General features: G+C 45.3%; 1 protein-coding gene across 8 annotated transcripts in view; it reads left to right on the top strand.

The window, feature by feature from the left end:
• Positions 1 to 26,230, top strand: part of TRIM9 (tripartite motif containing 9) — a 95,982-nt gene that overhangs the window by 37,405 nt on the left and 32,347 nt on the right. For all 8 annotated transcript variants that reach the window (XM_005867891.2, XM_014541001.1, XM_005867888.2 and 5 more), the window contains exons 2-5: positions 10,133 to 10,228; positions 12,113 to 12,235; positions 20,811 to 20,921; positions 21,781 to 21,934. In XM_005867891.2, coding sequence (XP_005867953.1) covers positions 10,133 to 10,228; positions 12,113 to 12,235; positions 20,811 to 20,921; positions 21,781 to 21,934 — 484 coding nt within the window. The remainder of the gene's footprint in view (positions 1 to 10,132; positions 10,229 to 12,112; positions 12,236 to 20,810; positions 20,922 to 21,780; positions 21,935 to 26,230) is intronic.

The following is a 26,230-nucleotide window of genomic DNA, read 5'->3' on the forward strand; positions in this document are numbered from 1 at the left end:
GGGCCTAAGCCAGCAGGTGGTCATCCCCTGAAGGGTCCCAGACTGGGAGACGGCACAGGCCGGGCTGAGGAACACCGCCCCCCGCCCCCACCGAGTGCACAAATTTTTGTGCACTGGGCCTCTAGTTTATAGTATATTAAGTGAAAAGAGGGGATTTTAAGCGAGCAATGGGCATATGACATGATCTCAGTTTTGCTGATTTACATTATTTAGAGACATGCATATCTGCCTATAAATGTATACAAGATTTCACAGGATAAATATAAAAAGTTCATCATCGAGGCTGTGTGACTCTGGAGATATTGATAGTTTTATTTTTTTTCTTCTAAGTCCTTTTATTTTCTGACTTTTCTGAAATGAGCATGTTCTGCTTTTGAAATAAGGGGTAAAAAGCTATTTCTTAAAACAAATAAAAAGTCTTCCTCCCACCAGCTGTTTTGTTCTCCTCCCTGGAAATTTGAGGGGAATGAATAAGAAGTCATTTTTGCTTTAGCATTTAACACTTGAGTCTCCAAAAGAGCACAGGAAATGCATTTACATATGAAAAATAGCCCAGTGATTTTTCACTTTATCACCTACATTTCGAACAGCATGTTTTTGGCCTCATCATGTGTTTGTTTACCAAGAAAGCCTTGGGGACCCCTAACTAACACAGACCGTGGGTCAGAATGTCTGTGGAAAGGCGTGCTCTCTGACGGAGCCTTGGGCGGGGTGGCGTTGACCTTGCAGCCTGTATGCCTCCAGCTTTATTAAAGTTTCATGCCTTCAATCACAGTTCCTGCATGAATTCTTTTACAGCTGCCAGCACGCTAAGTAAAAGCCATAGAGACACGGCAAATCCATTTTCTCCTAAGAAACTGTGGACTTTGGGTGAGGCCACAGTTTTATTTGCTGCACTGTTCATAAACAGCCCTTACTTATAGATCTGAGAATCTCTACCTGGGGCACTTAAATAAATACTATAGAGAACTGAGCACTTACAGATCTCAAATCTGTTTTTCTTCTTCCTACGGTTGCCTGGTAGCAGACCAAGCAGAACGCCAGGGCTCCTGGAAGAATGCGGTGGACCATGAGGCGTGGACATGAAGGCAGCCAGAGGGGGTCGTGGAGGAAACAGCTTTCTAGAAAGGGCCGCAGAGCCTGCTGGTTGGGGCCCTACCATTCTCCAGAGGAAAGGCAGCATTTGCACAAAGGAGATCTAGCCTGTAGTCCATCTCCAGGATGTGAAATCCAATATTTACACAAAGCCTTAGCCCAAGGAAGGCATATTTTTGATCCTTGGCTGTAAATACATAGTAACTGCCTAACAACACACATACTGTGGGTCAGAATATCCGTGGAAAGGCGTGCTCTCTGACGGAGCCTTGGGCAGGGTGGCGTTGACCTTGCAGCCTGTATGCCTCCTGCTTTATTAAAGTTTCATGCCTTCAATCACATGAATTCTTTTACAGATGCCAGCACGCTGAGCAAAAGCCATAGAGACACGGCAAATCCATTTTCTCCTGAGAAACTGTGAACATTGGGTGAGGCCACAGTTTTACAAGGTCTTTGCTGTGCTGTGAGGCGAAAAGTGGCTCCTGGGTCTCATTGCTGAAAAACCCTGCGTGGTGACCCGCATTCCCAGGTTAAGAATTTCCTGTCTCAGGCAGAGAAACATCCTCCGTTTGATGGATTTAAAGCTGCTCGAAGTATCTCTGGAATTCAAACTGTGGCCCGAACTGGCCGTGTCCTGCTAGGAAAGCAGACGCTTGGCATTTTCCTCTGAGGGTAGAGAGCTACATTCTGTTGGTTGTTAGAATCTTCTAGTCTTCCACTTCATTAGAGAGCCTGTGGGAGAGGGCTCTGACCTGGGCATTACCGAGCTCAAAATAGTGGTCATTTCAGGGCAGTGATGGTTCCTTGAGGGAAGAGATTGTGTTGACTTTCTTTATCATTATTTTCCTAGCATGAAGCACTGTGCCTGGCCCATGGTGAAACCCTATGAAGAGGGATTAATTAATAAATTGTGAAGGGGAAAATTATCCTTGTTATCTGTATTAGTCAGTTTTATGGCATAACAACGGCCAAAATCTCAGTGGCTTTTAAGACAAAGGTTTGTTTCTTGTTCGTGGGAGTTTCCTAGGCGGTAGTCGAAGTTCTGTTCTGCTTGCCTTCCTTCTGAGGCCCACAGCCGCTGTGTGGGGCATGCCCGGTGCTGTGCGGGCCTGGCTCCTACCAGCTCACAGCTCGAGAGTTGATGGTGCGCATCTCTTCCCAACTCCATGTTCAGTGATATCGTTGGGGTAGTCGAAAATCACCTTTGCATTTACACCGTGGAAATGGGCAAACACTTTAAATCAGAATTTGTTTTTGTTTTTTGAGAACCAGTTTCTCAACACACTACCAGCTTCATGTGACAAAGAAGAGCAAAGGAGCTGGCAGAAAATCACGATGCCTCTTCAGACCAAAGCAAATCACACAGCCACAGATGACAACGGGGCAGGGACACCATTTATAGGAGGCCCTGCAAGTCATGTGGCAAAAATGGGGAGGGAACAATCTACCCCACTGTCTGAATGATTGTAACTGACCAAACCCCAAAGTGGGATAGGTGGAATGACAGAGTCTTTTAATGATATAGATGTATATTTTAACATACTTTTCATTATAAAAATAATACTACTTATGAAATAAATGCTTATAATATGCCAGGTGTATAGAAGAACTTCCTATCCACGATTTCGTATAATCCTCACCACATCCTATGATGTAGGTACTGTTATTATCCCCATATTGCAGATGAGGAAACTAAGCCCAGAAAGTAGTGTTGTAGGTTGGATTCCCTGGACACAGACTCAGAGTTGCGTAGGAATGTTTAGCTGCTGAGTGTTCCCAGTAGATCCACCTGTGAGGAAGTAAGACATGAGAAGGTAGAGGGAGAAGCAGTGGCCTCAGCCAGTCCTGCAGGGAGTCCTGGGACTGAGATGGCCTCTCAGTTTGTTCTCAAATGGAGTCAAGGGTGTCCCAGCAGCCACTCATGGGCCACCCAGAAGGAAGCGCCTTGAGCAATGCACTTGCCTGTTGGCAGGAGCAGCTTCTAGTGAAATCTATCAACAGTGATACCCCAGCAGCTGGAATAAAGGTGAGAAGTAGAGGGAGAAGCAGTGGCCTTAGCCAGTCCTGCAGGGAGTTCTGGGACTGAGATGGCCTGTCAGTTTGTTCTCAAATGGAGTCAAGGGGGTCCCAGCAGCCACTCATGGGCCACCCCAGAAGGAAGCGCCTTGAGCAATGCAGTTGCCTGTTGGCAGGAGCAGTTTCTAGTGCAGCCGTGGGCAAACTACGGCCCGCGGGCCGGATCCGGCCCGTTTGAAATGAGCAATGCACTTGCCTGTTGGCAGGAGCAGCTTCTAGTGAAATCTATCAACAGTGATACCCCAGCAGCTGGAATAAAGGAGGTATCAGCCTTTAAAGGGGGATCTGGGCAGAGCACCCCAGTATCCACTACAATTAGGTGCTATGTCCATGATCACATTGCTAGCAAAAGGCTAGAATTTAAACTTAAGTCCATCTGACCTTAGATCTGTCCTCTTAATCCCAGTGCTATATTGGCCCCATTGTCCTATCTATTTCAATTGCTACAATCTGATGAAATAATGGCATTTCTGGTACACGTTTATGGTTTAAAGAGTGACTGAAACAGAATGTTTGGGTTTAATTTGTTACTAAACAGGTGGTAAATGGCATTTGTCATAAGCTTTGGGTGTGAATGTTTGTGTGCGTGTGCACACAGGTCTAGCACTGAGATGGGAAAGGGGTAGGAAAGCGGATGTAACTGTTAGATTAAAAGTCCATAACGTCTTCCTTCTTTCTGTCTTCCACACAACTTATAGGGTCAGGTTCACGATAAAAGGGGTGAGATTTGTTTCATGTGTGGGATGTGCCAGCTCAGGCAGGGGAACGCGGACCTGCGGGGGACATGCTTCCCTACTTATCCTTAAAGTTAGCCTGGGCCTTTGAAGGGCCAGCTCTTTGGGGTTGTCCCAGCTCTCCTTCCGTCAGAGCTGGGGTTGGCCACCGTCAAAGGTAACAAAGCCGACACCAGGTAAAGTGGTAAAGACAGATTTTAATCAGTAATATACTATCACAATAGGGAAAAGAGTCCAGCCTTAACTGATCTCAACTTTAATTTGTACAGAGGTAACTGGGCATTTTAAGGGGAGAGTGAAGGAGGAGGGAGGTGGTGATGGAACGCAGTAACTGAGTCGAATAAGGGAAAAATTACAGAAAGTGGGAAGGAGGGGTTGGCTCATGTGATACCTACCTGGGTTTGCTAACTGTTGTTTATCGGGGTTAGGCTCCTACCCGCCCGCAGAGCCTGGGAGATGGCAGGGGTGGGGGCGGGGGGGAGGACTGTCTTTAGGTGGTGCCTGGAACAAACAGTATATTCTTCTGACAGTCTTTCTCAGACAGATGCTCTAAGGGGGGATAGTGTCATCCTAGGGATGTGGCCTTGAGCAGTTAGAAACCTAATTAGTGTTTTGTTTAAATCTTTCTAGGCAAAAGTTGAGGCCTAGTTGACAAGCACAGCTCCGAGAAGCTTGGCTAGAGTTTAGCCACAGAGAGAATCTTTGTCACAGCCAATGAGAAATAAGCAGTTAGTGGACCAAATCCCTACCCATCAGACCCCTCTGGTGCCAGTTTTATCCAAAGCCAGGAGCCTACTCTACTGATGGGAGATTTCATACACACACATTCACATACTCTCTTACACCCTTACACACTGTACACTCATACACACATATACACATACAATCACATACAGTTTCACACACTCTTACACACATAGAGCCTCACCCACACTCAGATCAGATGTTCTCTCTCTCTCTCTCTCTCTCTCTCTCTCTCTCTCTCGGCTGGGCTGTGTGTTTCAGTTCCCAGGCTCAGCTACTTGGCTTTCAGATGGCAGCCTGTTCACAGCCCTAGCCCTGCTGCTGGTCTGAAAGACAGGGTGGCACCTCCCGGCAGACCAGCCTCTGAGGCTGCCTTCCCATGTAACTGCAGTGAGCTGGGACTGGGGTAGATCCGGAAACTTCCACCACCAGGGAATCCAGAGGAGAGACCCCCTCGGGGGACAGGAGGGGCGCAGGCAGGAAGAAGAGGAGCTTCAGCTAGAAGGAAAACAGGCCCTTGGGTGGCTCTGTTTGAAGGTTCCTCGGCTTAAAGCTTCACTGGGTGAATTCTCATGTGTTTACCTCATTCCATATTCAGCCTGGTTTCTGCCAAGGTCTCAGGTCGGTAGGTGAGAAAGCCAGGACTGGACCCCAATCCAAAGCTGCTTGCCCCCTCTCTTTGACAGGGATCCTTTTCAAATTCACCCAAAAAAACTTTATGCAGGGAAAAAAACGTTGAACATTTCACAGATTAATTAGCCATGCTATGGTTTCCATACTGTCTGATTGTTAAGCATAACAAATCCCCTTATCAGCTCATCATCTTTGGTTTTACATGCTCTTACCATGGGTTGTTCTGGTTCCTTCCTGCATGGGTGAAGGAAGAGTTCTCTGCTTTGGGAGGGTGGGGCAAAGAGCATGACTTTGGAGTCAGACAAGGGTTTGTGTTTCGGTTCTTCCACATGTGAGTGGTCAAACCTGAGCCCAGCTGTATGCCCCCTGAGCCTCTGCCAATGGCAGGGTGGTGACCGGCATTACATTGGGCTCATATTAAAGGTGCCCGTCAGAGTTTCTCACTTAAAGTAAATGGCCAATATATTATAACTATTAGAATTTCTTGCTTTTACTTTTTAATTATATAATGTCAGTATGTAGTGAGACTCAAATGTCAGTATTTCAAGAAAAATTGTTATTCCCCTGGGTGGGGCTGGAGCGGGGCAGCAGGCGGCCCCCTGAGCCTCTGCCAATGGCAGGGTGGTGACCGGCATTACATTGGGCTCATATTAAAGGTGCCCGTCAGAGTTTCTCACTTAAAGTAAATGGCCAATATATTATAACTATTAGAATTTCTTGCTTTTACTTTTTAATTATATAATGTCAGTACGTAGTGAGACTCAAACGTCAGTATTTCAAGAAAAATTGTTATTCCCTTCCCCTGGGTGGGGTTGGGGGGTGGGGGGACTTCCTTCAGATCACATTGCCTGGATTGTCGCTTTGCTCCTGCGTTTCGTGTTGGCCTCGGTCCCTGGGAAGGAGGTGGATGGGGCTGCAGTCCTGAGCAGCATGCATTGTGACAGAGCCTCCCTGGGGAGGCAGCAAGGGGTGCTGTAACTTCAGACCCCAGGCAGCCAGGAAGCTTCCTTTGCCCCAATTTGTCTCCATCCAATGGTTGTAGTAAATTGGGGAGGAGGGGGAGGTTGACACATGAATAACGTCCATGGCAGGGAAAGGAAGGAAGACCCTGTCTTCTGTGTGTGCTTGCTTAGCAGCTGGGCTGGGCTGGGCTGGGCTGGGTGGATGCACAGGCAAGTAAGGAGTTGGTCAGGATGCATGGAATTTCCTTACCCACTAGCTGAGCCTAAATCATAACAGGCTTTGAGATACCCTCCCTGTGCACTCCCAGGCTGAGCCCCCGCTCCTGTAACGTTCTGTCCTTTGGGAGGCCAGGGGAGCCAGTCCGGGCAGAGACTGGAGAGGAAAGCAGGAGAGGAGGGAAGGGGGAGGCAGGGTTCTTTGTTTCTCTCCTCAGGCTCCGGACAACTAGAACCCTTTGGGGAGATCTTGGCTATTCAGAGCCTGCTCTGAGCGCTTGCCTGGAAATTTGTCAGTGCTTCTTTGGCTACATTTTCCCACTCTCATTCACTTTCTGATCATGACACTTTTTCAGTAAATTTGAAAACAAATATCCAAGCAATCAGAATGTCATTGCCAAGGCATTATAAACACCTTCTAATGGCGCGCACCCGTACCGAAAACACACACTAAATATTTGCATCTCGAGTGTGCGGGTATGAATTTACAGGGCTACTCTGTGGTCCTGGATACAGAACGTCTCCGTTAGCACAGAGCAGGAATTTAATTGCTTCTGGGAAACAAAATCCATCAATAATAACGTTCTTCTATGTCAGATGGAGTTTACAAATGTGATCAAAAGACTATCTTGTAAAAAGAACACACACATAAATCCTTACAATGAGAAGAGCGTTTTCCAGTGATACACAGTTTCCGGTGTTTTTCATTGTCTCCTGCTCAATTTCTGCAAGTTAGCAAAGCTTCAGAGAGAGGTTTCTAGATCTTTATCTTATAATGCAGTTGTTTCTCAAATTCCAGAACACTCATTTGCCAGGTAGAAGGCATCCTTAGGACTTAACATAGACACAAAGAGAGGAAATCTGCAAATAGATTTGGCAGCTCATTTATTGCTTTGCCAGATACAATCCTGAGAGCGGAGGAGGCCAGCATTCTTTGTCAACTACAGAATAATTTTACAGCAGCACTTGGTCAACAATTCTTTAGTGGGAGGGGGAGGTTTGACCTACTTTATACAAACAATTAATTGCAAAGCTGGAATGCAAGAAATTAGGTAGCTCCGGTTCTCTGTAACTGAATGAATTTGGCTTCTGTACTCCAACCTCCAAATGTTACTAAGGTGAAGGTTACAATCAAAAGGGGGAGGAAACTGGGGTGGCACAGCCAGCTTTTGCTCATTCAGAAAAAGAAGGGCTATGAGTTAGTTCCAAAGAACAGTGAAAAATGCCTCCTTTGGAATATGTCTCTCATCTTATTGCTTGCTCTTCTGAATGAGATCCTCTTCTCCCTTCATCCCTTGGGCTCTTGGAAAAAGTTCTTGAGGAGAAAACTTTACCCCAAATTATAGTGCAGTTGGGACCTAGTAATAAAGAATTGAGTAGCCCTTTCAGTAAGTTGAAAGGGTTAAAGAGAATAAAACGGGGCAGAGAAAGACTTTTGTGCTTAGCAGATATCTTGCAGAAAGCTTGCAGCCTTGAGCACAGCATACCTCAGATAACCAGAAGACACCTGGCATGGGAGGAACCAAGGACACACCAGACCCTTATGTCAGCAGAGCGGCTCACAGCCAGCAAGGATGAATAAAAACCTATCTCTCCCTGCCCTCTTCACTGATGCCTTTCTCAGCATCAGCCCACCTGCACCCAGGTGGTCGGAATAAAATCTCTTTTGATACATTATGGCCTCGTGTCATAGGTGCGCGACCCCGGCCCACTCCAGACCTTTCACAAGTGTAGTCTCATTTTATGCTTTTTCTTATTCTGTTATGTTGTTGGTCTGGCCTCCCAGAGTCTGAGTACATCAATCAAAGCACAAGTGACAAAGTACATTCTTCTACAGGAATCTCTCCTTCAAATGTCCCCAGTCAGTCAGCAGGCATTTGTGAGCAGGAAGGAAGAAGGTAAAAAAGAGTTGATAACAGTCAATGTTTATTAAGCATGCACCATGCACCAGCGTGGCTTTAGGGATTGTATATCACACAATGCCCACAACCTCCAAGAGTAACAGTATTCTTCTCATTTTATGGATAAGGTAAAACTATTGGTAAAAGTTTGAACAGCCAGTAACTGGCAGCATTTATTAATGCAGAATAGTTCCCTTAACCACTACCCTTAACTAGCAGGAACATTCACATTAGTGAATACACTAAACCCTCACAATAATCCAACTGCAAAGTATTATTATTATTATTATTATTATTCCCATTTTGCCCATTGGAATAATTCAGCCACAAGTTAACTTTCTCAGGGTCACCCTTAGTAAGGGACAGAGCCAGAATTTAAACCCTTCCAAAGGCTTTCTTTGTTCTTTCTCCTACTCTACATTGCTTCCACCAAGCACTTGGCATACATATTCTCAAAGAGATTTAGTGCCCAACTTTGTATTTAATAAGGCAAATATAACTGCAAAACAGACACAGGACCTAGAGATACAATTTTAAGATTCTGTCTCTTTTCTGAGAGGAAAAAGTGGATGGGGCATTGTGTTGGCAAGGAGGAGAGTGGGCTTTCATTTTCAAAGAAGACATGTGGGAAAGGGCGTTTGTCTCTGTAGCTTACAGGAGGGATGGAAGGACATGCCCAGGCTGCCAGGTGATGAGATTTTGTATCAAGTGCAATGGTGATGGTTGCAAGTGATGGGAAACTCCAGTGCAGGGACTTAACCTGGAGTTAGTTTAACAAGAAGCCTAGTGGTAGGAGACCTCAAGCGTTGGTTCAGCTATTCACAGATGCCATTGGAGCTTAGGCTCTTTCTCTTCCTACCCCTGCTCCCTTATCAGGTTGGCCCTCTCCTCTTGAGAATCACACGAAATTTGTCATAAAGTCAGGAACAAAAGGGAAGAAGAGTGCATCTGCAACACTGGGACCATGTTTGCAGAAATGCAGAGGCTTCCTCAGACTCTACCTGCCCCAGATGACTCCCACTTAGGTCTCATCCATCAGGGGTGTGTCCCATGGCCACCCCAGCAGACAGGGAGGCTGGGAAAGCAAGTGCTTCCCTGGACATGTGCCCCCAGCAGAACTGCTTCCCTATATGGATGGGGTGGGGGGGGATATCACAGAAATCAGGCCTTGGTTTAGGAGGCTAGTGTGGAGAGGAGATAGGCAACAGGGCTGTCCTTGGGAGAAAGAGGATGTTAATGAGGAAGAATGAATGGCCTTGCTTTGTAGTTATCTTTCCATTTAAATGGCCTCAGAGCATCACACTGGGATGCTTCCTTCCTTCCCTCATCCTGTTCTTTACTCTCTTCACTCCTTCTGCCCCGACCCCACACCAATAGGCCTTTGGGCTAGATAATGTTGATAATTATCAGATCATCTGACTCTGCTTTTTTTTTAATTCTTGCAAGTAATAGGCATTGAATAAATTATTGCTGAATTAATACTTAATGAGATGAGGAAATTCCAGGCAAATATCAGCGGGCCAGGGCCTTTGACTGCATGGCCAGAAGGTCTCACTTCATCAGAAAAGAAGCTACTCAGAGCCTATGGAAGGCATCGGGAGACCCTTTATATCAGAACCCACATGTACCAATGTCGGCTAAGTGGCCTGACTCAGACAAGAGCAATCTGAGGGGGCCGAGGACTCTTGGGCCTCGGGTCAACACTGCCCTGTTTGATCTTGTTGCTGCGTCATGTGATTATAGCTTCATGTCTTCCTTCTTTGTCTTGCAGAGCCAGCTGTCCCAGGCGCTGAACGGGCTGTCGGACAGGGCCAAAGAAGCCAAGGAGTTCCTGGTGCAGCTCCGCAACATGGTCCAGCAGATCCAGGTACCTGAGGCAGCAGCTCCTGAGACAGGCAGCAAACCCCATAGGACAAGATGAAACTATGTGATGAGGGAGATTGTTTCTTCTCTGTTATTTCTATGTGTTGTGGGGGAAATCCTAGTTCTTTTCTTCTGCTCTGTCTCTTCCATTACATACAAACACACATACAGACCAGCTTCTGACATGTTCCTTCTTGAGGTGTTACATTTGCCAGTAGCCAGAAAGAACCTGGTTTTCCAAGTAGTTCCCATCTTCCACACAGAGGTCCTAATTCTCCACTGCTGTGTATTTAGAAAGAGGTTTACTTTCTAAATACATTTACTTTCTAAATATTCATTTACTTTCTAAATGAATGTAGTCATTGTTGTTGAGTTTTTTAAACTCTATAGGTTCCCAAAGCACCTTGCAATGATTATATCTTATCTAATGGTAACAAACAAATCGCACTTACTCTTTTTTTTCTTCCTTCCTTCTTCCCTTCCTTTTCTTCCTCTTTCCTTCTTTTCTACCCTAGAGTGATGCTTCTCCTCTACTTAGATACTTAAATATTTTTCAACCACGATCTCCTGGTGACCATAATTTCAGATTGCTTTATCTGGACACAATGACCAACAGATCAGCCAGCATCTGGAAGCTGGTGAATTCTTCCCTAGAGCTAAAGGAGAGAAGCCATAAATTGCATGATATGCTAAAATAATGACTTTCTGCACTATTTACCAGAGAAGTAACCTGAGCTCTTCCCTCCATTAAATTGTCTTTCTGAACTAATAATTAACCCATGTCAAGGCGGAAATGGTTTTTTTACTGTAAGTCAGCCTTCTTTCTAAATCATCTCACACGGATTTCTTTGCCTATTTTTGGCATATATGCCCATGTTAAAATTTCTAATTCCTTAACAACCTAACAGTTGTACACATCCTTCTATTTCTCAAGCAATAGAGCCTCTTCTTTGCTTTTTCTGGCATAAAATATGCAGCCCCAGGCTCGCCTCTGAACCCCACCTCTTCATCAGACAAAGCTTTCCTTCTGGTCCAAATCAGAGCCTATGAGGAGAAAGCTCCCCTCTCCCTCCCAGTACTGCCCTGCATGGGACAGAGAACGCTCTTACATGATGTTTTCTGGGGGCTTCTCTGAGAACTCAAAGCAAGTGCCACAAAAACCAAAACTTAACATTGCTTATAATTTAGTGAAAGAATTGCTTAAAATGAATGTGTAATTAATTAAAAAATGTAGATCCAGCATTCAATTTAAGCACCGTGGGGAAGCTATCATTCATTTAGAACGTGGTCACCTTCCCCCACAAGCTGTTGGTTCATGTCTGACTTTAACAACCTACCCATTTCTGTTCACTTGGCTTTCCTTAATGAAAGGAGCACTCTTGTCCATGATTATTCTTACAAACTTCAGGTGTCGTCTGATTATGGTTTAATATTGAAGACCATTGCCATTCTCTTTCTTATTTCTTTCCCTGAATTCAGTGACACTTTCATCTCTTGTGCCTTAACAGTACCCACCCCCTCAGGCAACCAGCCTTTCTGAATGTCACCTTCCACCAAACACAGCTGAACATACGCCAGCCTTCAAAAGGATTCATGTGCAACTCTGCAAACAAAGCTTGATTTTGTTTAATATAATTCAGACTTTGGAGATGATTCCCTTTTGCTAAAAATAAGTTGATCAAGTGATATTCTCCCTTTTTGATCTAAATTTAGAGCAAAACACAACCACTATAAAATGAAATTTATACACTTACTTTTGAGATGGCAAATGTGCATTGTGGATAGAGCTCTCCTTCCTTCCCTTCAGTGGGGATCTCTACCCACAGTGGACGGGCGAGCTCTGTTTTCTCCGGCGCCTTCTGGCTGAGAGGTGTGCTCTCTCACACAGGAGAACAGTGTGGAGTTTGAGGCCTGCCTAGTGGCCCAGTGTGATGCCCTCATCGACGCCCTCAACAGGAGGAAAGCCCAGCTGCTTGCACGCGTCAACAAGGAGCATGAGCACAAGCTGAAGGTGAGTGCTGGGCTGTGGGGGGACCAGAAAGCCACGGATCTGGGCTCCGAGGGCTGTGACAACAGGCTAGACGGGAGGGGGGAGCAGGATGCCCACAGCCTTGGGTGGCCAGTGGCCTGGCTGGCAAGGGGTGGGCATAGCCCTTTATTCACCACTCGCTTCTTCATTTCACTCATCAATATTAGTGGAGTGACTCCTCTGGGTCAGAAATTGCTTTGGGTACAGGCATAATAAAATAAATAAAGATCCCTGCCCTCATGGGGCTTATATTTACCAGGAAGGATAAATAATAAGCAAGATAAGTAAGGAAGATCCAGTATATTAGTGAAAAGTGCTAAGAAAACAGTAAGGAAACAGGGCTGGGAATACTGGGGATGGTGGCTGAAATTTTAGGCAGGTGATCAGAGTGGCCATGCAGAGACGTAAAGTGTGTTTGAATCGGGAAATGGAGTCTGTACTTCCCAGAAAGCAAACAAGACTTGTCTTAACTTCGAAGTGAATCGTGCATTTGGACAGCTGTACACACTTGTCATCACAAGGTGGAATCAATCAGTTACAAGTCTGGGTCCCTGTTGGCAGAAGGACTGTCCTGGAGCAGGTGATACCCCTTCACGGCCCCATTGGAGCAGGACAGCAGCAGCTGAGAGCAGGCTGGGTCGATGGGAAGAGCCCAGCTGAGGGGAGCTCAGAAGTAGGAAGTCACCACAGGTCCACATACATGGCCAGCAAGCCTGTGGGTGGCAACCAGCGGGTGGTGGGTGTGCAGTGTGCAGTGTTGGCCTGGGGTTGGGTCGGGGCGGGGGGAGAGAAGAAATGAGGTGTCCATAAGCTCTCTGTTGGGGTTGGGCGGTCAGCATCAAGGAGCTTCCATAGTGGGCAGCGGTGAGTGGGCACAACCGCGGGGGAGCTGAGAGCTGGTGACCATTGCAGTTAGTATCAGGTATCCACGCAAGTCTGGGACAGGCTCTAGTCCAGTGATGACAAACCTTTTAAGCTCAGAGGTGACACGCAAACTCATTTTTTTGGTTGATTTTTCTTTGTTAAATGGCATTTAAATATATAAAATAAATATCAAAAATATAAATCTGTGTTTTACTATGGTTGCAAATATCAAAAAATTTCTGTATGTGACACGGCACCAGAGTTAAGTTAGGGTTTTTCAAAATGCTGACACGCCGAGCTCAAAAGGTTCGCCATCACTGCCCTAGAAGATAAGAGAACTGCCCCACATCTAAAAGACTAAGACTAGGAGACCCAAGGAAAAGTCTGAAAATGAAGAAATAAGAGAACACAACTGACAAGATTTTACACTACAGCTTGGTGGCAGGGAAGCTTCAAGCCAGGCCAGTACCCAGTTCGTGGTTATGAGAAACAAGGCAGGAAACCAGGTGCTAACAGGGGCATGGAGGCCTGGGCAAGCCTGCAGCAAGACTGCCATGCTGAGCCCTGAACAGCAGTCACCAGTCCTTCCTATGTGCCCCACCCCCACACCAGGAGCCGGAGCTCAGGCGCACAGGGAGCCGGGCAGCACCATAAAGAGCACCATTTCCCCTGGAAGATGCCCGCTTCTCCCCAGAGGTGAAGAAAACCCCCACTCCAGCTGCCTCCTCTAAGGCACCCTCCTCCAATGCCCACCTGTTGCTCCTCAAAACCCATGAAGAGCCACATACCTGCTTCTTCCTTCCCCAAAGCCAGGGCCATCGTGTGGCTGGAATATAACCCTTTCTCCCCTGCCTCTGTGACTTGCGCAGCTGTCACTGAAGGGGCCTGTGGAATGGAGGCGGACAGAAGGCTGCGCTGTGACCAAGGGGCCCAGCCCAGAAGGGGCTGACGAGAGCTATGCCCCTGATGAAGGCAGCCAGTGAGACCTCCTCTGGCGCTGGGTCAGAACCATGTCTCTGAGCGTTCCTGGTGAGACGGCAAAAGCACAATTTGATCAAGGAGAGGCACGGCAGAGTCCTTGATAGAGAAAACTGCACATCCTGAAGTTGAATCTGAACCAGGAGTACGGAAAGGAAAGTGTCCCAGGCTGGGGATTATAACACTCCTTCCAGAGAGACCAATACTGTTTCCTGGTGCTGAGTCTAACTGGAAGACCCTCCCAGGTTCATCTTACAACCAACTCGGGCCCCGCCTGGTGGAGCCAGTGCCCTGGAGCTGAAGGTAATCAGGAGGCCCTGGGCTTTCAAAGGAGGCACCTGTGTGGTGCTTAATTCCCAAAGTGTGGAATAATGGCTAGTTTTACCTACATGGCTTTCTCTAGCTCATCAGTTCCCAGACTCCAGTATCCTAAAGTCTGGGATCAAGTTATTTGCGTTTGAATTCCCTGAAGGACCACTGGGCTGTGTCTCATGGCAACATATGTAGTGATTCCTAATATGTGGGGAAGAAAGTGGGAGCAGTATTAAAACTACTGTTTTTTAACCAAAAAAATTCCCTGAAAGTTTTATCAGGTAGATATCAATCTTATCGATTTAGCTGCAACAACCTGGGAAATATTTCTACTCCATAAACATTTTCCTCCAAGATAGTCGCGTTAGGTCTGAGTGAAACATTCTCCAAGAGTCGCCATTTTTTTAAACTGAATTAAAATCCAGACATGCTCTGAAATGTGATTCTATAGTTGCCCAGGGAGCAACACAAGAATGAGCATTCTTGGCAACCAAGCCCCGGCTTTCCTAATAGCAATCGCTCACACTCAGGGCACCTGCTCTGAGGCAGCACTGTGCAAACGGTGTTGCAGGGATCAGCTCCTCAATTCCTCCCAACACCTCCACAAGGTCATTCTTACTCTTATCCCCATTCTAGAGGTGAGAAGCCACGGCACCATGATATTAGGAACTGGTCCAAGGATCCAGGATTCCAGTGCTGGAAACCTGGCTTCGGAGCCCAGAATCTGTACTGCCACTGGCTGGTAGAAGCACAATGCACACAGAAGGCCTGTCCCAACCCCCACCATCTCATCAGTCTGCCAGCACCTAATGCACACCTGCTAGGAGCCGAGTGCTGGGTGGGGAAGCCGGGGAGGAGAGAGGAGGTGGCCCAGGATGAGATGTGCCCTTCCAGAGCTTACATTTCAGGGGATGAGATAAATCACACCCACAGAGGACTTCAACACAGGTAGAGAGTGAGCTTTCAGAGGGGAGGTGGCCAGAGCATGGAAGTTAGGAGGAGGGTACAATTACTTGCAGCTGAAAGGGTCACAGAGGGAATCACAGGAGAGCTGGCCCTGGCCTTGCCCAAACTTTGGGAGGTGTGTGCTCGTGGCAGCTTACGTTCTCGCCTGTGGGATTCGGCAGAGCGTGGAGGGAGGCAGACGGTGGTTAGCACACTGCACCCTGGCCTTGCTCCATCTGGGTAGTCATGAGGACTGATCCACGTGTTCTGATTCTGTCGCTGCTCTGCCATTATTAACCGATCGCCACTCTAGCCCTTCATTTCAGCAGCTTCAGAAAGCCAGAACTCTGGTTGCTATAGCAGAATTCAAGATACCTTTTGAATCAATCGCATAGAGTGATCTAAAATAAAAACACAGTTGTCTTTAGGAAATGAGCCGTACAGCTGGGGTTTTCCCTAAATAATGGGCCAATGGTTTTAGTATCTAGCCATAACATTGTAATGTTTTCTCAATGGAAATGTCTTTTCTAAAATATTGTAGACACTTTCCTGGCATTATAAAACTGAACACAGCGAACAGTTTGTGATAAATTATATGGATGGTGACTATCGTGGCTACTTCAAGTTTCCTATTTGGGACGATGTAAGGGCAGGAATCTGGATGGAAGAGGAAATGAGAGATTAAGAAAGCATCACTTATTTATATCAAAAGGTGGCAGAGGGGCATGAAGCTCCCCAGGCCCCTCCTTAGTGCTGCCTCTGCAGATGGTACTGTATGAAAACGCGTTACAGGCTGTGCTGTGGATGCAGATGGAGACCACACAGGAGCGGTTTTAACGCATCAGGGCACACTAAAGCTCTTGGGGGCTGCTGAGCAGAGGGGCCTGCCCTCATTTCACTCTGCCCAGGGCGGAGTTCCCTGCCCCAGATCCCAAAGGGCCATGGAAACCGGAGACAGGTGGCTGGGTGTCCCCCGCGGCAGCAAAGCTGCTCTGTCTTCTGTCTGGAGCGATTTGTTTCTCTGCTGTTTCAGCTGATTGTATCTGTCACTGCTTCTAAAAACAGCCAGCAGTGCCGACGCCGTGACTGCCGATGCCAGCCTCCCTGTCTCCCTCGCTGCTGTTCTCCTCCCGCCTTTTCCCTTTCTTGTCACTTCTGTTGCTACTCGGATTTGTGAGAAAGGACTGGCCTTTTAGGGACATCACTTGCCAAGCACAGTTCTTTCTGTCTTTGCTGGCTAACCCATCCCTCACAGTCTGGCAGGGGTCATCTTATGGTCTTCCGCTTCCTGTGGCCGAGTTCTCTGGGGAAGCTTTTTGCTGACAAAGAGGAGAGTTGTGTGTGTGTGTGTGTGTGTGTGTGTGTGTGTGTGTGTGTGTGTTCTGGCAACTTTCTCTTCCTGAGCAACCCCAAAGGCTGGGGGTGCTGGAAAGCGAGCGTGTATAAAGACAGCCTTTACAGTCTGCTCAGGCCCTCTCTGAGAGCGCTGATGGCTTGAGCACATTGAGCGGTTCTGCTTCAGAAGCAAGACGGAGCTGAGTGGTGAAGAGCCCAGTCTCTGTGTCAGAGAGAATGGGGTTTGAGGACACCCTTTATCATTTACTGGGTCTCTAACTGTGGGCAAGTGTTAAGTCTCCATTTCTTTTACCTGTAAAATAAGGCTGAAGTAGTCATCACTTCATCTGACATTGAAAAATGCTGAACACAGTACCCAAAAAATATTTGCTATTATTATTGATGTTATTAAGGAGAGAGAATGACTGAAAGTCTGGTTTCCCTCAGCACACTGAAGAAGGGCTCCTAGAGGCTTACTCTTCATAAACCATCTATATATATAAAAGCCTAAGCAACGGTTACGACCGGTCAATACGTACTGACCACCAGGGGGAAGACACTCAACGCAGGAGCTGCCCCCTGGTGGGCAGTGCGCTCCCACAGCCAACCTCCTGCAGCCACAATCACCGGCCAGGCCGAAAAACCCCACTTATGCACAAGTTCGTGCACCGGGCCTCTAGTAGTTTATAGTGTAGAATTAGCCTATGCATGGGTGTCACTGTCTCTGAACCTCAGACATTCTTTAGTGGCCTGAGTTTATAATTAATCATCCTACAAAATAGTTCACAAAGTTGGGTAAGCTATTTTTAAAAGCTTTTTTTAAAAAAGGCTTTGAGACATATGCAGATGTGGCCATATTTTAGGAAAACTATTTGAAATGTAAATCACAGTTGATACTATTTTGTGATTTGAAAAAAGCACTGGGAGCCAAATATCTATTTTCAGGATGTGGTGAACTAAAGCAAATGTCTGAAAGCTACTGGAGAGAAGGAAAGCTTTTGAGCTTTCAAGAAATATTACCAGGTCATATTTGGAACTCCTGGGCAATATCCTCCTGACGAACAGATAGACTGGATCCCAGGTTCCTGTCCTGTCTGCATGTTTGTTAACATCCTTCCCAGGTCTGCCCTCGCTGAGCAAGGCCCTGAGTATTGTCCTCTCTGTGAGATCCTCACAGGGAATTTGTGACAAGTTACAGTAAAATGTCTCATTAATGAGATCTATGCTTTTCTCAGGAACTTTACAAATGCTATTTTTCATTTGCTAAACCCAAAGAAAATATCAGATAATTATTGTTATTTATGTAATGTTCAGAATTTGAAATAATTATCTTAAGTGTATTCTATCTCCAACATTTTTTAATGAATTCATATGTTGAATAGTGTGTGATAGGTGTCTTAATTACCTTTCAACTCCAAGATCCTCTGGAAAAAGAAAGTTATAGTTATTCAAAAATATGCTGGGGAAGTATAATCTTTAATTTCCATATGTGGTTGGTAAAACATACCAACAAAATTACTCAGTGAGAATGCCGAGGGATATTGACAAAGCTAACTGTTTTATGTAGCTTTTCATATTTATAGAGGGTCTCCATACCCCAATTGTAATTATCTATAGAATGCTTGATTTTGAATCTTACTGTACTGTTGGATTTTGTGAGAATCATTATTATTATTGTCATCATTATCTTTGTTATTATTTACTATGTATTGCCTGTTATGGTCCCATTATGTTTGTTAAAAACTAATTATATGGCCATATCACTGAGTACAAATTTACACTAGGGATGTTATTGGCTTGTCAAACTGCTTACTTCAGCTATTTTACCATTGATTCATAATAGGCGAGAGAGAGAGAGAGAGAGAGAGAGAGAGGGACTGGGAAGGGAGGGAAGGAAGAAAGAAGAAAGAGAGGAAGAAAGAAGGAAGGGAAGAAGGATTATCTGCTCAAGTTCACAAAGAATTTTAAAATAATTATATAGCATTTGACTGGCTACAGCCATTACTAGAAAGAAAAGGCAACAAATTTCAGCCAATAATCAGCTCAATCCCAATAAAACTACTACTGGCTAGGAGTTCAGTTAATCTATTAGAATGAAGACATTTGGAAAAATTAGGCACACTGTAAACAACTTCAAACCTTCAGCTGCTCTCATCAGAACTCGTTAGGGGCTCAACTCTAATAATTAAGCCTCAATTATTATTGATTGCAAGCCTATTATTAATGGACAATTCCTTTCAGATTCATTTGGCAAATTCTGTGGTCCTCTGCTTCCCACCATGTAGGAGCAAAAGTCACAGAAGGTCTGAACGGTGGCATGTGACAAAATAAAGATGTTCTTTCTCAAAAAAAAAAAGTTTCAGTGAATGTAATGATAATATGGGAGATAACATTCAACTCTAGGAAAATAACAGGAGAATTCTTTATTGTATAAAATTAATCTAATGGCCAAGGTGCTTCACCTGTAATTCACAAATGAGTCAGTTTCAAGCATTAATTGGTTATCTTGCTTTAAGACAGTGGTTCTCAACCTTGGCTGCACATTAGAATCACCTGGGAATCTTTTTAAAATCCTGAATTCTGGGCCTCATCCTTTGGAAATTCTGTTTCTTGGTTATGGGGTGAGGCCACAACATTAGTAACAAAGAAACAGAATTTCCGGAGGATGAAGCCCAGAAATCAGGATTTTAAAAAGATTCCCAGGTGATTCTAATGTGCAGCCAAGGTTGAGAACCACTACTTTAAGACATGATGGTACACACAGAAACTCCCCCATTGACCAAAATGACCTGTGAAGAATAAATTCAAGCATGCATCTTTAAAGTACTTGTACCTCAAATAGAAAAAAAAATGGATTACCTCATAATTAGGGGAATTGGTTTTAAACTGTGATGGGATAGTATACATTATATTTTAAAAGAATTTCTTGAACCAGGAGAAATAGAATGTTAATATTTACTTAGACTAAAAATTCATTAGTGGTATCCCTCCAGATGCTATGATGAGCATGCTATGAGAAAAAGTATTTATTAAAAAGAAAAAATAAAGAGAGGTGAGATGATTTGATTTTTCCCCATCTCCCTTTCAATTGTTTTGGAAAGTATATGTAATAATCTTCAAAGGAAAATAAATTTATAATAACAAATGGAAAGAGGGAACAAGGAAAAGACATCAAATAATTATTTAAACTCCTTTAGTTATTATCTATGAAATCTGGACTGCTGGATGTTTCTGAGGCTTTTGCAAAGTAGCATGAATATCCGCATGTGAGTGATTGCGATTCCCAGGAAAATCTTGTTCAACTCTGTGCTTCAGAAACCACCTCAGGATTTGGGTCACTGAGCAGAGGACACACAGGATGAACATCTCTGAAGAAAGAAACTTTTCAGGGGCTGTCCTGCGTTTGACACTGGGCAGAGACAACTTCCCAGAGGCAGAAACTGCCTTTCTAGGTTAAAGCTGACTCACAGCTTGGCAAATAGGACAGCCTTTAAAACTGCTTTCCAAAATGAGCTGATTCTAAGTGGGTTATTCTTAAAACTTAATTCTGCAGCCATCTCTCTCTGGCTTACTGGTCATTAGCTCATTGTTTTCCAACAAGTCCCACCCCACCCCCACTCCACCACCCACCTGAAGAGTCAGATTGAGAAAGGAACTGGGTTCAGGTGATGTCTGCTGTTTAGAAGGGACAAGAAGCGGTGAGAGAAGGCGGGCTACTGTGTTCCAGCGCGGGAGCTGCAGCTGAACCTCAAGTGGCTCAGCTCCTTCACAAACTGTGACCCCCCACTTCCAGCAGCTCAGGGTCATCCGCTTCCCAAGAGGAGAGTAAGGGGGGCCTGTGGAAGATGTCCTTGGAGGTACCAAGGTAGCCAGGTTCTCATGATTTCAATCTGCAAGACTTTCTGGTGGGTCCTGTTGTTACAAGTTCCTGTAAGAGCCATTATCCAATCTGTCCTCTGGGGTCGTTGTCCACAGCAGACATTGCCACAAAATAGTCTCATAAATTCAGTTTTGCTCCATGATGCTCTTGGATTCTGGTTTGAAGAAGCTTTCCAAAGTCCCAGTTTGCTTCTTTTCTACTCTCTGCCATTTTTGGACCATTCTGTTCTGTCATCGATCCTAGGTGGTTCGAGATCAGATCTCTCACTGCACAGTGAAATTGCGCCAGACCACAGGTCTCATGGAGTACTGCCTGGAGGTGATAAAGGAAAATGATCCTAGTGGCTTTTTGCAGGTAAGTATCAATTAGTTTCTGCTTCAGATCCTCAATGCCCCATGAGATTGATTCTACCAAGGCCAGATTCCAACCAGTCCTAAGTATGAAAGGTTTCTATCTTCTTGACACCTCCTACTGCCAATATGTCCATGATTTCCCCCCCAAAAAGTGACATTTTTCAATTCCTTGGATGTCTCGTGATTTCTTCAGTATTAGTTGTTTTAGTGAGATGCTATGATGTCAGTTGAATTTTATTTAACTTTCCATCCCAATGATTAAGGGACCTGTAATTAAGGACCATGTAGATCACTTGCAAGTCACTTTCTGCCAAACTGGCCAAGAATGACAGAGACTAAATATAAAAAATGAAAGCGCTCTCTGCCAAAGAATAGAGTGATACATGAAGAGGATGACATCTTAAAATGTAACAAATCCCATTCTACAGATTATCATAGGCAGCCTCTCTAAACTACTTGTAAAACTCATTTCCAAGTATGACAGGATACCCACACCTCAGGTGAGAATCAGGGTTGTTGGTTCTAGTAGGAGTCATTAGTCACCAACATAGCATTATTTAATGTTGCTGGCTTTAAGCTGATCTGTCCTAAACAGCATAATCATCCATCCAGGTTTGTCTATTAGACCAATTAACAGCTGCTGACTTTTATATCACCCCCTCTGACTCACAAAAGTGTCCAGATTTGCATGATAAATCATGGGTCACCCTCACCCTTACCGGCTCCTCCCCACCTGCACAGAGTCAGGAAGGTGTGAGTCCCAAGGAAGGTTGCTGGTGACACTCGGGCAGAGTTGAGGGCAGTGTCCTGTGGCCACTGTGGTGGTGTATTTCTTAGGCTGTGGTCTTTGATGTGACTAGATTTCTGACGCCCTCATAAGGAGAGTGCACCTGACTGAGGACCAGTGGGGGAAAGGCACGCTCACTCCCAGGATGACCACAGACTTCGACTTGAGTCTGGACAACAGCCCTCTGCTGCAGTCCATTCACCAGCTCGACTTCGTGCAGATGAAAGGTAGGTGTCTGGGTCCCCCCAGTCATAGTACCAGCCGAGTGGAGACTGGTGCTTGAAGCAGGGTCCAGGCAAACAAAAGGCAGCTGCCAGGTTTATAAATCACCTGAGAGGTGGGAAGGTAAACACACACGCCTGTGGTTAATGTTACAAACCCCGGAATGGCTCCTGTCTTACCGTGTAATGGACACGTACCTGGTAGCTGTGTAACCCACCTCTCAGAACAAACTCAGTGCTTGTCAGTTTGAGAATCTTAGGGATTTCAGAGGCTCAGCATCAGAGAACAGCTGGGGTGGGGCGGGGGAGGAGAGAGAGAGAGAGAGAGAGAGAGAGAGAGAGAGAGAGAATATCACAGTACATAAATGTTATCTTATTGCAAAAAATAAAAAAGTAACCCAGGCCCTGGCCAGCTTGGCTCAGTGGATAGAGTGTCGGCCTGCGAACTGAAGGGTCCCAGGTTCGATTCCGGCCAAGGGTACATGCCTGGGTTGTGGGCTCGATCCCCAGTGGGGGGTGTGGAGAAGGCAGCCCATCGGTGATTCTCTCTCATCATTGGTGTTTCTATCTCTCCTTCTCCCTTCCTCTCTAAAATCAATAAAGAAATACGAAATATATATTTTTTAAAGTAACCCAGAAATATTGACAAAAATCAAGAGAACTCAGAATTGCAATGACTGCTTCCACATGGGTAGATAGTGAGCAAATGATTGGACATGGATTAGTGGGAAATTGAAGGATCAGCGGCTTGCCAGTACTGGTCAGAAAAATTGGGCCTGGATGGAGAAAGAAAATAAAAATTTGAAATAAATGTTAACGTTTTTATTTATGTGATTAAAGGCTATGGCAAGATCTCTGAGATTTGGGGGTGGCTGAGGGAAAGGAAAAATACTTAAAATTATCTTAAGGAAATTAACTCTTTCAAATCAAAATTAAAACTCAAACCAATCATGCAATGATATTTTAATGGCAGCGTAAGTCATATCCATTTGAAAAATATTTCTAATAGGATTTTTTTTTTTTACTTTTTATATTGAAACTAGAGGCCCGGTGCACAAAAATTTGTGCACTTGGGGGGGGGTGAGGAGGGGGGTCCCCCAGCCCGGCCTGTGCCCTCTCACAGTCTGGGACCCCTCGGGAGGGGAGTTGCAATAGTAAGGAGAGGCCCGGTGTACCTTTAATCCAGTTTCTATCAATGGTTACATCTTGCATAACTAGCAAATAATGTCAAAACCAGGAAATCAACATTGGCACATTGTGTGTGTCTAGTCCTCTGCCATTTTGTCAGGTGGGTAGCCATCACTGCAATCGAGGTGCAGAACTATTGCATCACCACAGAGAGCTCCCTCGGGCTACCCCTTTAGTCAGCCACTCCCCTCCCTTCACATCCCCAACCCCGGGCAGTCATGGGTCTGTTCTCTGCATGATTAGTCATTTTCTGGTGTTTCCGTAAGAAATTGATTTTCTCTTTGCTTCTCCCAACTTAAGCATCCACATAATAAATGACTTGAAAGACACGTACTTTAAAATTTTTTGTTTCGTAGGAAAAATCTACATGCTTCCTTTATCAGACAGACAGAGCCATGTAACTCTGCAAGGTGTAGGGCCATGTGCCGATGGCCCACGTCACACAGTGAAGTGTAGCTTCTTAATGGATCTTTACCCTCCTTTATTTCCAGTTTTCTCATTTCGTTGTTCACTGTGTATTGCTATGGAACAATGCCCTCATTCACACTGAAGTAGAGTATAGATTGCAAACAAAAATGCTCTGCTGCAGTGACAACAATGCTTAGCATTTGTAGACTGCTTACCAAATCACGAGGCCCGGTGTACCTTTAATCCAGTTTCTATCAATGGTTACATCTTGCATAACTAGCAAATAATGTCAAAACCAGGAAATCAACATTGGCACATTGTGTGTGTCTAGTCCTCTGCCATTTTGTCAGGTGGGTAGCCATCACTGCGATCGAGGTGCAGAACTATTGCATCACCACAGAGAGCTCCCTCGGGCTACCCCTTTAGTCAGCCACACCCCTCCCTCCACATCCCCAACCCCGGGCAGTCATGGGTCTGTTCTCTGCATGATTAGTCATTTTCTGGTGTTTCCGTAAGAAATTGATTTTCTCTTTGCTTCTCCCAACTTAAGCATCCACATAATAAATGACTTGAAAGACACATACTTTAAAATTTTTGTTTCCTAGGAAAAATCTACATGCTTCCTTTAGCAGACAGACAGAACCATGTAACTCTGCAAGGTGTAGGGCCATGTGCTGATGGCCCACGTCACACAGTGAAGTGTAGCTTCTTAATGGATCCTTACCCTCCTTTATTTCCAGTTTTCTCATTTCGTTGTTCACTGTGTATTGCTATGGAACAATGCCCTCATTCACACTGAAGTAGAGTATAGATTGCAAACAAAAATGCTCTGCTGCAGTGACAACAATGCTTAGCATTTGTAGACTGCTTACCAAATCACTCTTCTAAGTGCTTTCCGTGGATTAACTCATTTTGTTCTCACCGCGCTACGAGGCAGCTGAGGAAACTGAGGCACAGGAAGACTGAGTTACTTGCCTAGACTCACGCAGCTAGTGAGTGCCAGGCCCCGGATTCAAAGCCAGGGAGCCTGACTCCGGAATCCACACCTGCTGCTTCCCGTTTGTACTATAAAGCTAGTGCCTTACTAAGTGGCTTCTTCCAGGAATCACTAAATTCCCCTCTGAAACTTAGAAATTTAGTTTTTTGTTGCAGCAACTCTTTCTTGCTGTTCAAATATTCTTCTTTTCCCTGGCTGATGTGGCTTCGTTGGTTGAGCATTGTCCCGTGCACTGAGAGGTCACCAGTTCGATTCCTGGTCAGGACACATGTCTGGATTGCCGGCTAGATCTCCAGTGAGGGTGTGCAGGAGGCAGATGTTTCCCTCTCTCCCTCTCTCTTCCTCTCTCTCTAAAATTAAATAAAAACGTATTTCAAAATAAATAAATATGCCCTAGCCGGTTTGGGTCAGTGGATAGAGCGTCGGCCTGCGGACTGAAGGGTCCTGCGTTCAATTCCGGACAAGGGCACATGCCCAGGTTGCAGGCTTCATCCCCAGGAGGAGGCATGTAGGGGGCAGCCAATCAATAATCCTCTCTCTCATCATTGATGTTTCTCTCTCCCTCTCCCTTCCTCTCTGAAATCAATAAAAATATTTTTTAAATAAATAAAAATAATTTTTTTCTTTAACACCTATGCAGTAGCCTGTGAAATGCAGCCACCTGAGTAGTGGTTAGAGCCCCTCCATCAGCATCTCTCGGTACCCAATTCTTTCAAGGAGGTAAAATCGTTCAAAGGTCATGTCACAAGCAGCTCAAAGGAGAAAATATGTCACAAAAGGACAATGTAAGGGCTTTTGGTGGGAGAGGAAAAAATTGAGCCAACCCGGTTAGCCGTGCTGATGGGGCAGGAGAGGAGGGACAGGTGGAGGATGTGAGCCTCCAGACTCTGAAGAGCTTCCATCAGCTGGCAGAGCCACTCCTCCCCCATTCACCGTCACTCTGAGTCTTGTCCTTCTGCCCGCCGTGGAGACCAGGCCACTTGGTAGGATGGTAACCATTGTGTTGGAGTGAACAGGCCCTTCATCTGGTCTGGGAACTTCAGGTTCATGGACTAGGCCTCACAGACCTCATTCCTAAAGCATCGTCACTCGGCTGTTCAGGCTGCACCAGAGAGAAGCGTGCACCCAGCTGTGTGTACAGCCCATTATTCTGTGCATACAGCAGAGAGGGCCAAGCACTCTGTAGGCCCAAATGCACAACACACAGCAGAAGTTCACCCGGGACACAACGTTATGCAGAACAGTCATGTATGAAGGTGATATAATAGGCCATTGCAGAGGAGGCTGGATTATTCCCTTTTCCTTTTCTTTTAAACACTTCATCTTAATGTAATTTACTGCTGATTGGTGTCCCTCTGCAGAGTTCATTTATATGCTTTGTTTTGTGCTCCTTAAAGTTTAGTTCAGTGAGAGCCATTCCTCTTTAGAATCTGAATAATTTTTATCTGTCAGATGCTTGTGATGGAAGGAAAAAGCCAAAGCTCAGGATGCCCCGGAATTTGACTGGCTGTTATGAAGACTTCCACTGGCCTCTTTGATATCTGTTAACATCTATACATCTGTATCAGTGCAGCTTTAGACTTTATTTTTTAGTATATTTGCAGTCATTTAATAAACTGCACTTTCATAGCTTATCAGTAAAAAAATATCTCAAGAAACTGCACCCCCACTGTAACCGGTTTGGCTCAGTGGATAGAGCGTCGGCCAGC

The sequence above is a fragment of the Myotis brandtii genome, unplaced genomic scaffold (genome assembly GCF_000412655.1).
Source record: "Myotis brandtii unplaced genomic scaffold, ASM41265v1 scaffold253, whole genome shotgun sequence".
NCBI lineage: Eukaryota > Metazoa > Chordata > Mammalia > Chiroptera > Vespertilionidae > Myotis > Myotis brandtii.